This window comes from Drosophila montana, unplaced genomic scaffold, assembly GCF_035044405.1.
Source record: "Drosophila montana isolate Dmon_TW-CO22-7 unplaced genomic scaffold, ASM3504440v1 contig_2178_1, whole genome shotgun sequence".
NCBI classification, from domain to species: Eukaryota; Metazoa; Arthropoda; class Insecta; order Diptera; family Drosophilidae; genus Drosophila; species Drosophila montana.
Genome location: NW_026997075.1, coordinates 3,134,495 through 3,147,968, shown reverse-complemented (window position 1 = coordinate 3,147,968; position 13,474 = coordinate 3,134,495). Strand labels below are relative to the sequence as shown.

Genomic DNA, 13,474 nt, shown 5'->3' with positions numbered 1-13,474 from the left:
CCCACAGTTGTTACAGTCTGATTGTGTTTTCGTCCAACAAGCTGAATCTAATAATTAGGTTTGAAGGAGCAGTCTGAGAGGAATGCATTCCAATACAAATAAACACAGTTGTTCCTATCTATGTATGTATGTATGTATGCACAGTTGCGGCAAAATTAATATTAGTGCATCCAATGTATTCCAAAAACTAAACAAAAAATACATTTAAATCCAATTTAATTTAAATAAGATATTAAAAGAAATTTAGTTAAGAAATTTACTTTATTAACGTGAGTATAAGATTATTCAACAAAAATTGAAGTAGAAAATCAATTTATCAATTTAAAAAAAAATGCAGTTGGTCATGATATTGGTTGTGTTTTATTGAATAATTTTGTACAAGTCTAAAAAATTCCTATATAACACTGTAGAAGTCTACAAGGAATCTGTGGGGCGCCTAACCCTTTCACCCGCCCGTAGACGCATCCTCTCCCACTGAGATAGAACTATAAATTCTGCACAATACCGACGTTAAAACGAAGGACATGCCCCGTGTAGCTAGCCATTAAATAGCCTTCGATCATAATGAAATCTTAGGGGCTTTAATTTGGTTATATCTTGTCTTGATTTTTAATATTTCGTCAAATAAGCCCTTTTTTCAATAACCGCGTCGCCACATGACATGAATCAGGTTTTGGTATCTTTTCTGAGTAATATCTAGGAGGGATATCCGGGACCTCTTGACAATCGCCCATATAAAGCGCTAGTATATTTTCATAATGCTAAAACACTTTTAGAAAATATGTCTTCAAGGGAATCACCCTTCCAAAAAAAAAGATCCCCCTTTTCCTAGTTTCAGAACTGATATCTGATAACTGAAAATCCTTAAAATTAACTTACTAGGGTAACGCTCCAAAAAAAAAGTGCAATAATGAGAAATTTATTCTAATAATTAAAATAATAATAAATTGTTTCTGAGCTTAGCAAGACATTATGATATTTTATTTTATGTTATATATTTAGTTCTTATGCCAAACTTGACCAACATTTAAATCTCCTCTTTTAACTTCAGTTTAAAATGCACTGAAGCTGTTATTATAAACATTTCATGTACCTTAAGACTCATCAATCTTGTTTATAAAAGTTTAAATATTACTTCAAATATATTTCTGCCCTCACTAATTGACTGATTGATTGATAATTACCTCTTAGCCTAAGTCGTAAGTGATAAGAAGCTGAAGTTTTTTAAAATACATCCCACACAAATAAAAGAGGAAAACTTTATACAATACGATTTCGTTAACCATCAGACTATTTACATAATTTTCATAGATATTTGCAAAAATTCAAATGGAGACGTGTTTCACACATTTCGGAAAGTCCATTTAAGGAACAGGTGGAAATCGATTCAATTGACCGATACATATGTATGTACATACATCGCCATATTCAAGGGAGCATTTCTCGCGCCCAACTCCACCATAAAATGCACAGCAACTTTTTTGGTTAGCGCCTTTCTTCCAATGCAGGCCGCCATTTTGTGGGTGACTCTCATTAACGGCTAACGGCACTTCTGTCTCTCTCCTGTTCATCCAATAGGAGCTCAGCCAGCAACGAGGCGAAAATTAATACACAGCCGCAATGGAAGTTCATTAAAAATTAAAAAAAAATTAAAATAAACAACGAAAAGAAGCAAAAAAAAAATGAGTGAGAAAATGTTCACACTCGTCCCACAAGTTATTTAAAAAGACATTAAAAGTGACACATGATGTGCAAACGTGACAGACAGACGCTGGCGGCGCAGAGGCAGAAGGCGGCTGCGAGTGGTGGCCACTGATTGCGTGGACTCATTAAAGTGGCCACCAAATGCCCAACTGGCCATTAATGTGGTGGCATATCAGGCAGACAAGGGACAGGGGCAGGGGCAGGGGCATAGCGATTGATGCTTGGTTAGTTGCGTGTAATTTTCACACCGTTGACCAAGTTATTTTAATTAGGTCTTGGCGCTCAGTCAACGTTGCCGGCAGAGGTAACAGAGCCCAATCGCAAAAGCCAGCATAACCAGCACCCACCATCCACCGCCCACCGCCCACCATCCACTGATGGCTGGCGGTGGGCGTGCAACCCCCAGGGGATGCGCTTAAGTGGCTTTGGGATGGGCATGGCTAGGCTTTGAAGGTGTCGTAATTGCACTCAGCTCGCCTGATTCCCGATAAAAGCGCTCAGGGTGGAGTGTGGTGTTGTGAGGGGCAAGAGCAATTCGAGGGGAAACGTTTCAACACAAACAAATTAAAAAGCACTTAACAGACCGAAGCAGCAGCAGCAGCAGCATCAGATGAGGAGGGCAGCTCCTCCTGCTCCTGCCAGGCGCCGTTGCCGTTGCGTGCGCTGCCACCAGGCTGGAAGATCATTTAGATCTCTGTCAACGCCGCGATCCGCGATCTGGGAGCTGAGATCTGGGCGCTGGGCGCTGGGAGCTGGGAGCTGTGAGCTGTATCCAGCCCTAAGCTCGTAAATTTCGAGACTTTGGCCTGGCGTGTGGCGTCAGTCAAAGCGAATTCAAATTGCCCAAGTTAACATCCTGTTGTCGGTTCTGTTTGGAGAACTCGAATCGGCCGCTTCTTAATTGAGGTTTAACACAACATTTACCGCTTTTTGCTAATCGCCTTGAAGCCGCCGCCGCCGCCGCCGCCGCCGACGACGACGACGACGACGACGACGATGATGACGACGACGTCGTCGGGGTGTGGCTGTCCAGAGTCGAGATTCAGCTTTCAGATCTAGGTGCCAGTCCCTAACCCAAATCCAAACGTACCAAAGCAAACCCTCCCCGTACGTGATTTCATTCATACAAAATCGCGCTCTGCGTTTTCCTGTTTTCTGTTTTTTGTTTTCGGTTTTTGGATTCGGCTTAATAACAACACGTCATGTCATTTCATTTTCGGCCAGAGTCTCGGACAGCGTCCCCCAAAACCATTCTTCATCCACAACTATCTATATATATATATATCGGAATACCCCTTCTCCCCATCCCCATTCCCCGTAATTCCGATGCCCATTGAGAAATGTTTATCACGCAATGTCGCGTCTGCGTTTTTATCCGCGTGCGCGGCTCTTTTCATCAATATTCGATGTTTGTTATTGTTGTTGTTGTTGTGTTGTTGCTGTTATATTTGTTGTTGGTGAGCAACTTATTGCATTAATATTTAACATTATTGACGTTTGCCCAATATTGACCCTCGTTAGAAACAAACGCGCCTAATGAAACTTACGAATTCGTTAATTAAATTTGATTTCTTCTGCATTTCAGATATTCCGTAAACCCTAGACCCATTAAAAACGAGGTATAATGTTGACGATACATGTATATATATATCATTATATTAATGGCATATCCGTCCATCTCTATGTCGAATAGAATATCAGATCTAGTAAAAACTGCAAATGACAAATTATGGACATTTCATGGGATTGAACTATAATGAGCTACAAATTGTTGCCTTTCAATCTGGTAAGATAAGCTGTGTTAATATAGATATAGATATACATATAGATAGATATAGATATAGATATATATATATATGTATATACATATAGATAGATATAGATATAGATATATATATATATGTATATAGATATAGATATATATATATATATAGATATAGATATATATATATATGTATATATAGATATAAGGGTAGATCCCTTTATGATTTATGATAATTATGTTATTAATCCACATTTCAACTTATTAATTAACATATAATAAGTTTAAATTTATTTTTAGTTCTTCGTCAAGATCTCCGACTTAAGTCTGTATATCTGTATGTATGTATATCTGTATGTATGTATATCTGTATGTATGTATATCTGTATGTATGTATGCATGTCTGTACATATGTGTGTATGTATGTATATTCGTACGTATGTAAGTATATGCGTATGCATGCGTGTTTGCATGTATGTACTTATATATGTATGCATGTAGATACTTACGTATGTATGTATGTTAGTATGTATATTATGTAAGTATGTGTGTATGTAAGTTTGTAAGCATGTATGTATGTATGTATTTATGTATGTATGCATGTATGCACGTTCGTATGTATGTATATGTGCTAATATGTATGGATATATGTACTTATGTATGCATGTGCATATGGATGTATTCATGCATCTATGTACATATGTATTGAAGCGATTCCTTTCTATGCAATTCTCATGAATTCAAGTAAGCCTGGCAGTTGCAATGCTTTGATTTTAACAAATTGTGTTGGCGGCAATTGAATAAACTGGGTACCCGCTGTTAATTTTACACAAAGTTACTCTCTTGTACTTTTACCCTCCCTCTCTCTCTCTCTCTCTCTCTCTCTCTCTCTCTCTCTCTCTCTCTGTGTCTCTCTCTCTTCCCCTCTCCCTCTCTCTCTCGCTCTCCCTCTCTCTCTTTCTTTCTCTGACTCTCCAAATGTCTCTCTCTGTCGCTCTCTCTCTCTTTCTTTCTTTATCTCTCTCTCTCTCTCTCTCTCTCTCTCTCTCTCTCTCTCTCTCTCTCTCTCTCTCTCTCTCTCTCTCTCTCTCTCTCTCTCTCTCTCTCTCTCTCTCTCTCTCTCTGTCTGCATGTCTGACTTATTTGATTCAGTTCTTTTTCACCTGCTTTTTCTCTAACCCGCTCTCTTTTTTTTAGGATGGTAAAAGAGTCAATACGCTCCCACTCATCAATGCCAAAAACAAATTCTTCCGTGTATGTGAATTCTGGGTAAGTATATTTAAATATATTTAAATATATCGTAATATATAAGTAAACCTACAAATATATTTGATAAGGCAATAAGTAATGTACTATATGTCGAAGTTATTCCGTCAATTTCGTTGAAACTTTATTATATTTCTCTGTTCATAAATATTTTTATTGTTCCCCAAAAATGCATAAGTAAAAGATAGGAATAATCTGTTCAATATATAGACTGAGTGAATTTTCAGCTAGATATTCGGAAGCGAAATTATTTTCAAATTATTTACTAGTAATCACTTAAGGGATGGCTCATAAGGGTATGTTAACTAACATTGGGTGCTACATTGACTCCAAATTAATATTCAAGCACTGCCCATGGGCCAAAAGCTTGTTTCTATTTTTTTTTTACTTTCTTCACATTTTGTAAATTATTTATGGGTGCGTTGGGGGCGATTTGGATGTGTCTTATCGCTAGTTATATATCACGATGACAAAACAAAGAGCGGCCAACAAAGCCGAAGACAAAATCGTACAAACCTTAACAGCAATAACAAAAGCAAAGCCACACACACACACAAAGTTGTTCACATCTCTTCGGCTCTTTGTTCGCTCCTCTTCTCTATCAGCCAAATGGGCCGTGACCAATGACAGCAAAACCAGCAACAACAACAGCAACAACAACACCAGCAACAACACCAATAACAACAGCAGCAACAACAGCAACAACGGTATCAGACGCTGAGTTGAAGGCGATAAATGTTCCAGGTTGTATGCTAATTTTGCGCGCTCTGTGGCCATATGCATACATATAAAACCCGATAGATACGATAGATGGGGATGCATTAAAATTGAATCGCATGACAGACAAGAAACAAATAGAAATCAAATAAAATCAATTTAAATATGGCATAAAATAGAAGTACAAAATCATGTTAGTTTAAAATGCGACAATATAAACGCAAACACAAAACGGACAACAACAAATGCAAATGAAGATTGGGTTAAAGAGAGATGCTCAATAAATAACAACTGCTTCGCTCTCTTGATCTCTTTTGCTCTCACTCATGCAGGCACGCACAGATAGGGCGAACTGCATAGAATTTAATCGAGTTGGTATTTATCTCTGCACTTATTCGCCGCAATCGCCCAAAATTCGCTGCATAATTTGTGAAATTAATTTACAGCTTTTAAAAGCGCGTCGAACAGGACACTCACACACACACACTTCAAGCCGCCATGCCACCCACTTAAATGAGTCAATTGTCACATGCAACAAATAGAAATAAAATTAGCACAATTTAAATATGTCATAAAGAGAATTAAAGTACAAAATCATGTTTGTTTAAAAGGCGACAATATAAACGCAAAGGCAAACGCGCACAACAAATGCAAATGAAGATTAGGTTAAAGGAGAGATGGCTCATAAAAAGATAACCGTTCGATCTCGCTCTCTCTCTTTCTCTTTTGCTCTCACTCATGCTTAAATGAATCGAGTTGATATTTATCGCCGCACTAAATCGCCGCAATCGCCACATTCGCTGCACAATTTGTGAAATTAATTTACAGCTTGGACTGGAGAATTGCACTTAAAATGCGCATAAAACGCGTCAAGCAGTGCTAATTATGGCCAAATGACAACGACAACAGCAACAGCGAACTCCCCTCAGCAATCCTAAGAGGACACACACACATACACACACACAGAGAGATACACACACGCCAACCCGCCATGCCACCCACTAAAATGAGTTGATTGTCACATGCAACAGATAAGTTAAAAGTGCAACGCTTTTGGCCGCAAACTGTTGCTGCTGCTGCTGCTACGGGGCAGGGGCATAAATCGCAGCACTCGCTCAAAATCTTATCGCCAGAACACATCAAAAGTCAAAGTTTTGCTTAACAGCAACCACAACAGCAACAGCAACAACAACAACAACAACAACAAAAGCCTCCACTCGACAATATTTTCCATGCTAAAAGACTTTTAAGCTGTCAACGACGGCGCTCATAAAAATCGACCACCGAACTGGACAGCTGGACAACTGCAGCACTGCAACTTGCCAAAGTTGCCACGTTGCCAAAGTTGCCAAGTTGCTCAACTGCTGCCCAACAGCGTCAAACTGTCTGCCATTGTTTTTAGCATTTAATGTGCCCCGGAGTGCCTGGCATTTGCCCACCAACCAGAACGATCATGCCCGCGGCCAGACTAGGATCATGTCAAGAGATTAGCCACAGAGTGGAGCACATGCCATACGCGATTTCAAATAATTTATTTCACTCCATTTCTCCCTCTCTCTCTCTCCCTCCCCCTCTCCCTTATACAGATCGCCCTTCTACGCGATTTTCATGCATTCAGGTAACGTATAAAGAATGTTAGCATTAAGGGGCAGCGGCAAAACAACTAAGAGTGGGAGTAAAATGTAAGAGCAACAGGGAACAGATATGACGAGAGCACGCTAAAAAGAGAGTTGGTGAAAAATAAAGAGCAAGAAAGTAATCGAGAGAGAGAGAAAAAAGTAAACATAGCAAGTAGCGGAGTAAAGAAGAAAACTATAAAAAAAGAGAAAGACAGTGTATGAAAGTGAGAGAGAGTAAGGATCAAAGAGAAAGACTTAAAAAGACAGAGAGAGAGAGAGAGAGAGAGAGAGAGAGAGAGAGTCTTCGAGAAGGCGACAGTTTTATTTAAAGTTAGAGCGACGAAGAGAAATAAAATTGTTAATGAAGATGATGAAGAAACTGGGAGAGCAATGAATATAATGAGAGTCAGATTTCCGCTATGACAGACTGGCAATTCTCATTGTCTTAATACATGGTTTATTTCATTGTCGATTGCAGGAAGAATAAAACAGGAACAGCTTTGAACGGCACATAGGTTCTACCTTTCAAGTTTTAAATGCAAAACTCCGTTTGTTTTAACCAACCGAGAGGCGAACGATACTCACATCCTCTTTGCTAAGGACCTTAGAGAAACTAGTGGACAATCACTCTCGATTACTGGCAGTCTCTAAAGATAAACTGAAGTCGAAGAGATGATTCCTTGAACATGGGGAAATAACTCTCTTTCAATGATCACAGTCTTGCTAACAATAAGAATTCGGGAGCATAAAAGAGAATCATGGGACTGCAGAGCAGCCTCTAGAAGATTATCTAGCAGTTATCAGGCCATTAATACTTGAGAATCAGGGCCTCAAAAGTAGGATAAATATATATATTTAACACTGCTTGTCCTGATTAGCTGACTGACAGCGCGATTGATGAACGCACAGCCAAACCCGTAAGAGCAAGGCGAAACTTATAAAGAAGCTTAGATAAGTGCAAGCTTATCGTGCACCGATCGTCTTTAAACTCGTTTGAGAAGATCGACGTGAAGTGTAATTTGATTAATCTCAAGAGTTCAGTTGGATGGATTAAATTTCACAAGAGCAGGGAATTTATGTAGGAAACTTGAAGAAACACAATTGGAGAAGGCGACACGTGCAAAGCCGGGTAACACTCGCTATTACTTTGCTGGCATCAATTGATTCCTTTCGCAACCAAGTCGGAATATTCAAGTCTGGTTCGATCGTCTTCTAGATGATCAACAGGGCAGGCTGAAGGATTCTGCAAAAGCCGATTGAGAAAAGGAAACGGGAAGACTAGTTATGCTAAGTAGCAAGCTTTATTTATTTAACTTAGTTTCAAAGTTGTTGTACAGTCGCAAAGGCCACGCCCGGCAAGCAATGCAATTGCCCATTCCTCAGCTAGCCGCCCGTCCTGCCCATTTTCCGCTCGAGTGATGCAAGGTTGACACGAGGATGAGCAAAACAAACAATTAATTGGACCCCAGTTGGTCATGTAACAAGTTGACATCAACACGTGCCTATCGCTGTGCGAGTGCGAGTGTAAAAGATGCTGACAATTGCCAATGGATGCCTGTAATTCCCAATCTATGAATAACAAATAGGCCCGTGCCAGGCAGACGGCTCCAGGCCCCCAAACAAACTAAGCAACTTGATGACTGGAGGGCACGTGGAGGCAAAGATGACTGCTGCTGCTGCTGCTGCTGTGTTGCTGGGAAATCAAATCATAATCTGAATTTTAAAGCAACCGAAACAACAACGTGAATGAATATGGAAATGTTGTTATTATACCCATTGAAAATGCGTATAAGAGGCATATTGATGTTGTGCAAATGTAATGTAAGACAGAAGAATGCTTCTTCGGACCCATAAAGTATATATGTATATATATTCTTGATCAGCACCCATAGCCGAGTCGATCTGGCCATGTCCGTCTGTCTGTCTGTCCGTCTGTCTGAACTCTTCTATCTCGGGAACTATCAGAGCTAGGCACCTCAAATTTGGTACCTCGTTATTTCAATTGCCCGCTTAGATCAAGCGACTTGCAAATTTTCGATAACATGCCCGGTTTTCATGAAACCGATGCAAATCGAAATCAACGCTTGTTTTTGCGCGAAGCTTTTAAGAGCTGGACACAGCAAATTGAGTATTTAGACTCTCGTATAGTATACAGAGTTCCCGAGTATTGCACTTTTTCGCCATATTTATGCTCCGTAACATATATTAATATCTTGCAATTAACACTAAGGGAAGAAGAAGCAGAACAGCGGAAGCAAGTTTGAAGTTTATTGCGCCTCTGGATGCGGGGTATCTGCCCGTCGGTTACACCCGACTAGAAAGCTCTTATTTGTTGATGTTGTTTTTGTTGGATAGGCAAATGCAATTTTACAACGTTATTATATGAAACGTTTGGCAGGCTTGTTTTCATTGAAGTGGCGGGGTGGGGGCGGAAACGGAAATGGCGTCGCCATCGCCATCGTCGTCGTCGTCGTCGTCGTCGTCGTCGTCCTATTCCTCCATATGAAGTCAGTTGCTTGTCGTGCGGGTGAAAATGAGATGGCATGCATTATGATGATATAGGACATACGCTTTGACGCCTTTTGATTTGATTGTCTATGACATCAGCGGCACGCCCCCCCCCCCCCACTCCCCCCTCTCCGACCACCCCCCGGCCAGCAACAGGACTCCCGCGTGTGGCATGGGCGCCATTTGTAATTCAAGTCAAAAGCGAGCTGCGTCGTTGTTGTTGTTGTTGTTGCTTTTCTGAAGGACTACGGATTATAATTTCTTTTCCGTTTCAATGCATTTCATTTCCGTGCCCAACGCACGCGCTGACACACACACACACACAAACACACACACACATACCCATATGTGCGTGTGTGTGTGTGCTTTGCATTTTTGACTCAATTATAATTTTTCATGCAAAAATGAGCATTGAGCGCGGAACAGGGGCCGGGGGTGGGGCGGGAGGCGGCGGGAGTCAACATACATAAGTAACGGTACTTGTAATCTGATTACATAACGTGATCAAATTAAAATGCATACAAGTATTCATATTGCCCGCTTCGACAGAGGAGGACAGGAGGAGAGAGAGATGATAGCTCCCTTCTCATTTGTATGGGAGTTCCACTGAAATTTTGCCACCTGCCAAATGGAACGAGTGAATGTGCCATGTGTGAATGCATCCAGAAGGCTCCATCAATATCCATATAAAACAAGCGACATATCGATTTGCTCGCCTTGGAGCTCTTCAATCAACAGTCTTTATTCCAAATTTGGGAAGCTATAGATGCACCAATTTGCCACGCCCCCAGTGAACATAGTCATTTAGTCTTAACAATTTATCTGATGCGCTTATATAATCCAGGTCTATTTTGAAAACTATTATAATAAGCTTCTTAATTGAAGGTTGCTCAATAAGAGATACCCTGTAAGACGTAATTAACCCAATTAAATGAAAGAATGTAGAAGTTTTTGGAACGCGATATTTATTTGGTGCATTGTAATCTGAAATGTACCTAGTCTGCATATGGCACAGGTCATATACGTATATATGTATATTATTAAAAAATGTCTTTCTAGTCGTTAAAATGCGAATTCTAAACATACTTTACCTTTAAAAACAACGAGAACGGAAGTTAACATCGATACGTTGGGTAGCGGGGGACGACGGGAAGACTATAATATGGCAGACGAGAAACTACATTCCACAATTGGTATCCGTATCTCTTTCAAGTTTTCGAAATATCTTCGGCATGCCAAAGATTGAATACCCTTGTAGAAATATGTTTATATACGACTTCTTTGATACGGAGTCGACTTTGGCTGTGGTATCTTGGAAATCAGAAAAGTTTTCCATGCCAAAACTCATTTTAGTCCGTTGTGTATAGGATTTTGCTTTTATGTAAGGGAGCATGCTAAAATTCGCAAATGCCATGTTTTGTCATTGAAAAACAACAAATTGCTTCATACAAGAACTTAATTTTCTTATAGTCGTTCGACCCGCAGATTGCGACATACAACAGACCGACAGACCTATGCAAAGATTTGTGATAATTGCTTTTAAACTAAGAGACTAGACAGGCATTACGAATATATATGCTCTATGGGGTCGGAAATGTCGCCTTCTGTGCGTTGCTTATTTCGTATAATCTCTACAAGAGTATTAAAAGGGAAGACGGAATCGATGGCTCAATAACGGGGAGGGGCTTCGCAAATCGGCAAAGAACTCGACTCAGCTTGTCCTCCTGGTCAGGAATATATATATTTAATGGACTTGGCGCTGCTGCCTGCTGCTTATTATATACGTACATTTTACAAGTACAAGTTTCAATAGCCAACCAAAACGATTTGACATTTTGAATTAAGAGATCGTAACAAATTTGAACCGGACGAGTAAATTTAAACTAACGTTAGGGCTAAGGATTGTCCCAGTTAAAAAATAATATTAGTTTGCCGAACAGTTGGGGCAACTGTCAGATGCTTATAACTACAGCCTAAACGTACAAATAATAAAAAACATGTTCTTCTTCGTTTCTCTTTCTTTCGCTCAATAAAACACTTAAATCTACATTTGTTACAGGATTGGTTTGACAAAAGGAGGGGGGCAAAAAAAAAACCATGTCGCTTAAACATAGAACCGTTTCGCGCATACAAATTCTGGAAAAAATTTACGACGGGAAATTTTCGGTTTGCTAATCGAATTACAAATGCGTCGATAAAAAAATACAGTTTTGTGTTTTGTTTCTTTTGGATGTTTTGAATTCGAATCAAAGGCCGAATTGAAGCTAGCCAAAATCAGTATAAATAGTTTCAAATTTGAAATAACGATGTGCAATTCGTAATGAAATGCAGCGCAACGCGAACATTTAAATAAAAATGTGGGCGCTTTCTCATTGTGTATGCGCAGTTATCACTATTTTGATCTGTGGATAAACCTCCGGTTTCGCGTCCGAGGTGATCAGCTGCACCATGCGTTGCTGTAGCTCATCCTGGCTGGCCTGTGTGCCGGGCGGTATCATCCATATGGCATCTAGCAAAAGGCAGAGAGACAGTGAGAGATGGAGAAGTGCACATATTTAAAAAACTCTGATCTGATCATTCAGTTGCGGCCTACACAGCTAAGCCCTCCACTCACCGCCAAAGTACCAACCGTTGGGCGTGCACAGGCGCCACATAATTGCCGGCTGTGTGGGCATCAGATCAGCCAATATATCACAAGTTTCGCCCGGACGCAAGGACGGCACATTGATGCGTTGCGTCTGTATTGGCGATGTTAAATAGCAGCCATTCGGCCAGCGTTCGTTGCCATCGTTCTGCAGCTGGAATGCCTGCTGCTGGGCATTCACGTGCTGGCCCTGCACAATCTTCATAGAAGGCAACGACTGCAGGCTACAAAAGTCCAGATAGCAACCGACGGCAGTTTGCAAGTTCCTAATCATATTAAATACATATATAATGTATATTCATATATGTAAGGTATAACTGCATATGAGCAGCTGAACGGGCCACTTACCAGTTGCTCATTTCCAAATAAAAACGAGCCGACTCGCGATTCATTTGATTATTCATGAGGCTCTGGAACTGACTTATCAGATCCTCGTGGTCTGTGGTGCCCATGCAACTGAATTGCTGCAGCAGCAGAGAGTCAATATCATAGTCGTTTGTGGGAAGAGCCGCGCCGAGACCCTTGATCTGCGCTGCTTGTGCGGGTGTTGGTAACGCTGAGGAGACAGCTGGCACTGGTCCGGACAGAACGAGGCTCGTCCCAGGCGGCGCTGGCAACGGTATTGCAATGTTGCCAGTGTCCATCATTGGATTTGTGGTTGTTGTTGTATTTGTGGTAATGCCAAACAGCGGCTCGCATTGCATATCTTGCAGCAGTTGCATTTGCTGTTGCTGCTGTGGAAGCTGCTGCTGCGACTGCTGCATCTGCATCTGCATCTGCATCTGCGGCTGCGGTCCCTGCTGCGGCTGCGTCTCTGTTGTGCTTTGTGACTCGTAGTTTTCCTCGACGTCCATTGCTTTCTCTGTGTATTTCAAATATCTTGTTGAATTTCGTCAATCTGCAATAGAATTTGTAAAATGCGTTGTAAGCACGTTTTTGTTTTTATTGTTTCATCGCTGCACAATGACAGACAATGGTATACGACTAATGAACCTGCCAGTGGGGCGATGTGTTCCAGCACGACGGTCTTGCTATTGGCTTGGCGCACTCAACTTGATTATTTATTTAACTGCCTTATGCACATTTATGTGCTACGCACTTCTCGTTTTGTTTTACATAAATATTGGACTAAAACATTAAAAAGAGGCTGCAGTGCAACAAAATGTAGCAGTGTGACCGCATGCGTGCTATCATGCAAATACCCAAGTGAGTGCGAGGCGAAATTATATTGTAAATACCGAACAAATACTGAAT

The 13,474-nt window shown here is 40.7% G+C and overlaps 2 protein-coding genes and 1 long non-coding RNA gene across 5 annotated transcripts in view; 2 read left to right on the top strand and 1 right to left on the bottom strand.

The window, feature by feature from the left end:
* Positions 1 to 3,460, top strand: part of LOC135427455 (uncharacterized) — a 68,817-nt gene extending 65,357 nt beyond the window's left edge. Inside the window, exon 3 of the long non-coding RNA XR_010436052.1 lies at positions 3,290 to 3,460. This is a non-coding gene — a long non-coding RNA (uncharacterized LOC135427455). The remainder of the gene's footprint in view (positions 1 to 3,289) is intronic.
* Positions 3,461 to 4,662: 1,202 nt separating this feature from the next.
* The window catches only part of TwdlX (TweedleX), a 41,374-nt gene continuing 32,562 nt past the window's right edge, over positions 4,663 to 13,474 (top strand). Inside the window, exon 1 of the mRNA XM_064680728.1 lies at positions 4,663 to 4,735. The gene's annotated coding sequence lies outside the window, so the exon portion shown is untranslated. The remainder of the gene's footprint in view (positions 4,736 to 13,474) is intronic.
* LOC135427328 (uncharacterized) lies at positions 11,577 to 13,433 on the bottom strand. 3 transcript variants are annotated; one of them, XM_064680789.1, is made up of 4 exons: positions 13,274 to 13,433; positions 12,569 to 13,118; positions 12,191 to 12,486; positions 11,577 to 12,085 (listed from the first exon to the last, which is right to left on the bottom strand). In XM_064680789.1, the coding sequence occupies exons 2-4, from the start codon at positions 13,072 to 13,074 to the stop codon at positions 11,946 to 11,948; spliced, it is 942 nt and encodes a 313-aa protein (XP_064536859.1). In that variant the 5' UTR covers positions 13,075 to 13,118; positions 13,274 to 13,433; the 3' UTR covers positions 11,577 to 11,945. The 3 variants fall into 3 exon arrangements, with proteins under 3 accessions (XP_064536859.1, XP_064536858.1, XP_064536857.1); XM_064680788.1 differs by having other exon boundaries at positions 13,214 to 13,432; XM_064680787.1 differs by having other exon boundaries at positions 13,218 to 13,431.